Source organism: Python bivittatus, unplaced genomic scaffold (assembly GCF_059951505.1).
Source record: "Python bivittatus isolate LINGU-HERP-01145 unplaced genomic scaffold, Pbiv_v1 ctg000700_np1212, whole genome shotgun sequence".
In the NCBI taxonomy this organism is placed as follows: Eukaryota; Metazoa; Chordata; class Lepidosauria; order Squamata; family Pythonidae; genus Python; species Python bivittatus.
The window spans coordinates 38746644-38754633 of NW_028277098.1; the positions used below are offsets into that span (position 1 = coordinate 38746644).

Sequence of the window (7990 nt, forward strand, 5' to 3'; positions counted from 1 at the left end):
ACCAATTTTTTCCCATTTTGCTGTGATTACCATGTTCCAAAAAATTATTATTTAAGCTGGCTCCCTCATGTTATAATAGGTTATCTGACAAGTTCCTGTATAGATTTTGAAGAGAGATTTATTATCTAAACATTTCTCAATTCCTATTATGGAGAATTCTTTGCTGGACAGCAAAGCAAATAAATTTAAAACAAAGTTTAAAATAGAGCAATTCTAAAACATCACGAAGTACATAAAGAGCAGCTGGAAATTGAAGGTAACTTTTTGTAGTACATATTTAAGATCTTCATTGTGATGAAGGGTCATGACAAGCAATAGTAAAATTAGGAAGTTAGATCCTTGACCAGCACCACTGTTAGCTTAATTTAAGTAGTTAAAATAAGCAATATTTTTCTAAGAAAAAGAGGGCTAAATTCAGCTTGAAGGATTATTGGATATTTTTCTTATTAGAACTTTATAGTCCACTGACTAGAAGTGCCAAATAGGACTTAAGCACCAAAGGAAAGAACAAGAAGGCTCTGAACAGTCATACTGGATCAAATTAAAATGCCTATCTAGTCCACCACAGCATTCTTAACAGTCTTAAATTAGAATTTGCCATTCTCATGTTGAAGTGGGCTTATATTTTCATCCTTGATAGACACTTACAGATGCAATCTATATTGCTGTAACTATTGAAATACTAATTTCATTGGCTTTATACATCAGCATAGCTCAAAGGGGAAGACTTAAGATAAAGTGTCTGACAGGAAGATTTCTAGGTCAACAGAAATTATGCAAATTCACCTGCTGCGCTTTGAAACACTAACAGGTACTTAGTAGGGATCAGACAGGATTTTAGGGGGGAAAAGGACATCTTTTAAAAATGAAACTAGAAACATTCTTCAAAAAAGCAGAATATTTGAATGTTTTATTATTAGTGAAATTGTTTGATCATTGCAAGCTGCTCAGAGCTGTTGAGAGTCAAGTGGCATCCAAGTTTAATAAATTATTATTATTATTATTATTATTATTATAAATATCAAGGGTTACTTTATATTATGCTTTCACAAACTCGTGGTTTATAACAATCACATGTGTTTTACACTTTTTAAGTTACATTTAATATAACTGGGTAATAAAAGCAGTTCCAACACTTCCCTGGTTTCCTCGATGGGCCGTCTGCTGCCATTTGTCCTGGCTGCCTGCACTTAGCTCAACTCAACAGCCTAAACCCAGAAGCTCCAGGCTTTCTATGAAAGAATTGTGGCTCTGTTGAACCTTATCATGGCCTTATTTGGGAAAACTATGGGGAATATAGCGAAACAAAATTTCTCTGTTCTATAGTTTTTAAAAGATGCTACATCACTGCAGCAAAAAAGTGATGGAATGCAGAACCACCATATCATCTCATACTCTATTGAGAACCACCTTCATCAGCTCTTTTCACTAGCTGCCACTCTGCAGCAGTCACAAAACAAGTTAGCTAGTGAGAAACTGCCAGAGCAACAGAGAAATTTTGTTTCGCCATATTCCCCATAGTTTTCCCAAATAAGGCCATGATAAGGTTCAACAGAGCCACAATTCTTTCATAGAAAGCCTGGAGCTTCTGGGTTTAGGCTGTTGAGTTGAGCTAAGTGCAGGCAGCCAGGACAAATGGCAGCAGACGGCCCATCGAGGAAACCAGGGAAGTGCTGGAACTGCTTTTATTACCCAGTTAGGCTTTTCAGACACCATTATTGGAAAGATCAGCAAAACAACAGTTTGTGATACCAGTCCTGTCTGGAAGTATGATCTGAAAGTAGGTAAACAACAATAAGGATGTTTTGCAGATAATACTCAGTTCTACTTCTCCTTTGTTGTTGTACACCTCAGGTTTGCTGTACTAAAGGACTGGATGTAGTGAAACTGAAACGGAACTGAAAAATACCTATACGATTACCACTACTGGTTAGGAAAATATCTTAGTGGCTGCTCCCTTCCCATCTTTTACTACTATCGACCTCCCCTTTTCTTGTAGTCCCAATCCATGCAACTGCCCAGAGAGAAGTACTGAAAAATCATCTCCTTACTCTGTCTGGTTTGCATGTCCTGAGAGAAGAGACAGAGATAGCAAAGAGACAGAAAAGCAGGACTGGGGGCTAGCCCCAATAGATGTCCAACAATGCTGGCTTTTAATGCTGTTTCTCATAATTAAACTCAGAAGAACTCAGGAACCCAGAGTAACAGGGTTCATTTACCTTGTGGTTTGCTTGCTTGTGGCTTTGTGGCATGAATACAGATACTGTGATTCGTCAACCACAACTTATAACTCTGTGCATTGTGAGAATCCAGGTAGCTGTGGTTTAATTAAATAAGCAAATAAAACATCCCTTAAAATGAAGTGTGACTAAAGTCACCAACTTAAATTGAACAACAATAGTAATAACAGTAATAGAGAATTTACATATAACCTTAGTGTCACGAGAATAACTTTGGGAATGGAAATTGAATCTATCAAGTCTTGTGGCACAAGATTTCAACTGCTACAGAAGCTTGATTGAGCATTTAATTTTTGAAAAAGCAAATTTAAAATTTCTGCTGTATGAAAATTATTTTGATAATACAGGTTTCCATGTATATTTTCTTAAAACCACTAGGTTCTCCCAATGCTCAAGTCATTTTCTTTTGTACAAGAATTCCTAAATTCTATCTTAATTTTTTAAATAATTGAACTGCATTTAGCTCACTTTAAATACTAAAAAATGTTACTATAAGTCTAAGAAGTAAAATAGATTTGCAATATTTTGTAGTATTCAAAATCTAGATTTCAAAAATTACAACATTTAAGAACTTTAAAAATAGCTGCTTAAAATCAGTTTTATTTTATCTGTGGTAAATTCTTCCAGACTGGAATTTGATATAAATACAGTAAATCTGGAATGACAGCAAATAAATTGCATTATTACCTCTTGGATTGACTTCGATCAGTTATCAGAAGAAAAACATACTTAGAGTATGGTTTTTAAGGGGGAAATATTTGATGTAAAGATAGCAACCAGAAGCAATTTTAATGTTCATAAATAATTTGATGTAATCACCAGCCGTGAACAATGGGAGGGGATTTAGAATTTAATATTGTTTTTATTTATTGTTTTTAGTATTTTTTTCTCTTTTTTTCTTTATAAGATCATGAGCATTTATTTCAGATAATGACAAATAGTGGTAACATCAATACAAACAGATGTTTTAGAAAGCAATTACAGAATATATAAGAATTTAGAAACATGGGGAAACTATCAAGTTTCTCTTCTAAGAGATAGCCACAGTTATAACATTTTGCATAAAAGTGATTATTTTAATGTAAAAATCCAGCAGAACATTATTTAAGTACTAAATATTTAAGCCTTTAGATGATAAATTATAGGCTAAAGGTTTCACAGAAGATAAGAAAAAGTTAAAAACTATTAGCATTTACATTTTGCCGCATCATGGATTTTTTCACACTAAAGTAATATTTTACTTTCTTTCACATCAGAAATTATCATATCATAATAATCATATTAAAGGCAGCATTGCAATAGCCCCTCCACAGTAAAATATATCTTATCCTCATGATATATGATTTACTCAATAGTAAATCTGAGAGTACAGTACAGTATAGCAGAGCAACTAAAGTATTTGCTTTCTGTACAGTATAAGAAACCCAACTGAAATTTCCACTCAACCAGAATCCTTGAAGGCAAAACTGACCAAGTCTTTCTGTTGAATATATACACTTTACTGCTGTTTTTACAAATAACAGGCAATATTACAGCTGGGATACCTTAATTTTTTTTTTTTTACATTAATATAGCTGTGTAACCTTGGACAATGTATTCTTTTCAACCTTACCTACTTCAGTTTTACTGTAAATATAAAAGAGAATATCCTTATTCATGTATCTCCCAGAATAGTTCCAAGGAAGGTAAATTTAAGGCCAAGAGCTACATAATGCAGTCTTAATTCAGCAAAGCTTTATTATTAGCACGTTAGCAGCCCAATTCTCTCTCTCACACACACTCCAAAATGCAGAATGATTTTCAGGTGCAACCAAATTTCCCACATTTGCTTTATTTCCCTGATAGTAATCCTCTGGAGTAACAAATGTATTTTGAGCTGCTGCAATTTATCCCAGAACAAAATCCAGTCCTAATCCAATACTCCAATAATAATAATAATAATAATCCAATTACACGCGTTAGCTGTCTGGTACCCCTGTACCCAATGAATATTTTTTATATTAGTAAACAGCAGAGCTTTAATTCTATAGGGGAAAAAATCATTATCTCAGACTATCACATATGAACTGCTTTAGAGTTAAATCAACTCACACACTCAGCAGCCAATCACCAAATATGTTTTAATCTAGCAACATACATGCACATTAGCCAGAGACTCTCCAATACACACATGGCATAGTCCATGTTAATACAGTTAGGAATTTTTTCACCAATAACCATAGCTGTGGCAGGATGGCGGAAGTATATTAACTGATATTAACACTTAAGCTATGACATCATGAACATGGTCCGCTACAGAAGAATGACAAAGGATAATGTGATCAAATACATGAAGACTTGGTTTTAATTTGTTCAGGATGTGATTTAACCTCTCTGCCCACTCAAAAAGTGTGCAGTATGAAGATACTTGAAAATCCAGCTTCATCACTAGACACCAAAATGCTTGCTATTCATGTAGAAGTGATGTCCAAGCTTGTCTACTATAAGGTGTTAGACATGAGGGCTGTCTTTGAAGAAGAAAACTCCAAACTTCAGCTTGTGACCTCTATAGTCCACAGTTGAAATTATCTTTAGAACTTTAATTAGCTTGGGAGTGGTTACTCGAAAAATCTTCACTCAAATCTGCCTACACTTACAATATCATGGAATGGACCCCTTCTATCTTCTGCTCCTTTAAGAGCAACTAAATCAGCTATAATGAGGGGGACAAATCTGGGGGTCCTTATCCAATTATGTATAGAGGGTTTTTGCTGAATGAGTTTATTTCTCTCCCATTCCAGTACATGTTTGCATTAATTTTAATATTTGGGGATCAGTGTTTTACTTTTCTAGGTGTTGATTTTAATGTTTTATTCCTTCTGTTTTATGTAAGACTTTATGTGTGGGTTTTCTTTTGAAAATAACTTGGAAGCCTCAACTAGCCCTAAAATATGATTTCCAGAATGTTAAGTAATGTAGATTATTTTAAAACAATTGCACTGCTGCTTATTCACTGGTAACAATTTAAAAAGCTTATCTTATCTTCTAAATCCTAAATGGTCGAAGATCCAAAAAGCTCCCCATATAAGTCAGTTCAAAAATTTTACTTAAAAAAAAAAAAATTAGGCACACTCCCTATTGGGCATGAACGAAGCAAAAAGAAAAGAAATGCCTTCACTTCTTTCTGGCTCCAAGTTGTTTTCTCAGCTATCTTAATATCTTAAACGCCTTAGTGTATTTTACATTTTAAACTGTTTTGCTGAATTTTAGCAAGATAGCACAACTCTGTATTAAAAAATATAAAATTTTAGTATTGCTATAGCTGTTAAAATTTTATGGTTGATTTGGTATGCCATCTTGGAATCTACTGGCTGAAAGGGGCATATAACTCTTTTCACTAATGCCAATGTGTAAACATCAAATGCTTGTGATTTTTTTTTCCAATTTACAAAGTTGAGTGGAAATCTTAATCAGAGTGGTTTATATGCGGCTCCAAATAACCTCTCATCCAGGGCACTGTCAGGCCCAACACAATTCAGCCCCATCAATGCTACACTATTAGGTTTTCTTGAGGAATTGGGGAGTAGGCCTGGATGCAGTTCTATGTACATTTCCTGGCAGTAAATCCTTCTGAATGCAATGAGTCTGATTTAGGTTTTCCATATAATCTCCAACAAAATCTGATCTCAAAAATTCTTGTCAAGTATCATTCTCAAGTACACACTTTCTCTTTCCCTTATTGTGGTGCCAACACACTTGCACTTCCAGGTTTCTTTGTGTCACCTCTTAAGATCTGCACCACCCAAAAGCAATTTACTCTACCACAATCTACCAGGGGAGCCAGTTTAAGTTTCCTCTTACTCTGTCATCTTCAGAACTGCATTCCCCAACTTTGTCACTTCTAACAACTTTTTCCCCACCCCTTTAATTGAAGAATAATTGAACTGAATCCAGTAGGCCATCTCATCTTCTTTTTCATTCTGTCTCAGCCCAAGCTGAAGAAAAAAAAAAAGCCGAAATTCTCAAGGCTTCCCACAGGGATAGTAATAAGGCCTAGGCTAGACTGATTCGTTTGTCTTTTAAAAAATCAAAACAACACAAGGCAACATTTAAAGATGCAAATCCAGGTAATATTTAGGAATCCACAAACCAACCGAGTTACCCTTAGGTTTAACAGATGCTGAATATTTGCCCAGATCTTAGCAGACCCTACTGAACGCTGGGAAGATGAGGAAGCTAGCAAGTAAACACGTTTGAAATTCTGGGTTGCTTAGATTGAGGCGTCCACTACCAATTCCGTTCAGAGTGCAAAGCCTCGCCGGAGGAGGAGGAGGAGGGAGCATGGGGCCCATCGGATGTCTCCTGCAGCAGCGAGCAGCATAAAGAAAGGGCAAGGAAGCGGGAAAGGCTGAGGGAATCCTAAACAGGAGCAGAGACAGCAACATGGACCAAGCTCCTTAGCCCAGTGAACTCCCAATCCTTACACCCTTCTCAATCTTTGAATTTATCATTTCCCGCCCGCGCTTAGCTCGGGTTCAGCCATCCTCTGAAGTACGTCCTGCAATACCGCTGCCGGGCGGGCTTGCTCAGAGCACGTGCAGAGTATTTTCGCCTCGCAGCAGAGCACAACTGACTACAGACGGGTCAAGGACTGGAAAGGGAGACTCTCAAGTAAAAAGGCGCGGTAGGCAGGCCAGCTGGGGATCCGGAAATCTCTCCCGTTGCAAGCCCGGCATCGGGCCGCGGCTATCAGATTCAGCGAACAAGTTCCGGAGGGGGAAGGAGGGAATACGAACTGTTTGGAGAAGGCAGCACTTCTGCAGCATCCCGAGGTGCTTCTCTTTGGTACGGAGCTTGTTGCCAAAACAAAAAACAAAAAACCAACCCTCATCGCAGTCCCTACTCCTCCTTTACAAAGCAGAGAGGAAGGCTCAAACCACGATAACATGCATGCCCTAAATGCCATGCCATTTAATCCCTGTTTGGGACGGGTAATTTCGAATCCCCCCGCAGCAAGAAAAACTATTTGCACGTGTTCAGAGGTATTCAACCCTTCTCACGTGCGCTTGACACTCACGACCACTTCTAGCATCCTAGGAGAGACTGAATCCAGCCTCGAAGTATGCTCTAGCTCCAGAACTGGCCAGTCTCATTAGCAGAAATACACACACCTTTGCACGCAACACGTTTATCTGGCCTTCAATCGTTCGAAGGCCAACAGGGCAGCGCCCGTCGAGCTGCAGCTCGACGCGAAAAGGGTCTTTTCCCCCGGAAACGAGTCCCGCCGATTGCACCCTCGGACCAGCCGCCCGAACTCTGTGCAAAGTAGCGGGAAGAAGGGCAGAGGAGCTCGGGCCGCCCTCCGTCCGGCAGAGGCGAGCCAGAAGCGGAGCCTTCTCCGTCGGTGCATCTTCCACTGCGAAGGAGGGTCAGGAGGCGGCGGGCTGGGTCCTTGCTTACCTGGGGCGGCGGGTTCGGCCAGGCTCCTCGTGTGCAGCCACAGGAGCAGCTGGAGCAGGAAAGGGCTCCTCTTCCAGCTGCCCTGAAGGAGCTGCCGCTGCATTCCTGAGCCGGCTCCTCGTCCGTCCTCGCTACTCCAACATCCAGGAATCCGGAGCCGGGTCGCTGGAACGGGGTTTCGCCTGCCCGTCCTTTCCTCTCCTCTCCTCTCCTCTCCGTCCAAGGCCGGGCTGTGAAACTGGCCTCCAGGCGGCTGCCTTTGCTGGCCGCGTTGCCGCCTACCTCGCTTCTCAGCCTCCTGGCTTGTCACT

At 39.1% G+C, this 7990-nt stretch overlaps 1 protein-coding gene across 1 annotated transcript in view; it reads right to left on the reverse strand.

The window, feature by feature from the left end:
* ROR1 (ROR family WNT receptor 1) overlaps positions 1–7990 on the reverse strand; it is a 163928-nt gene extending 155938 nt beyond the window's left edge. The window contains exon 1 of the mRNA XM_088153570.1: positions 7680–7990. Within this exon, the coding sequence (XP_088009696.1) occupies positions 7680–7782 (103 nt within the window). The 5' untranslated portion in view covers positions 7783–7990. The remainder of the gene's footprint in view (positions 1–7679) is intronic.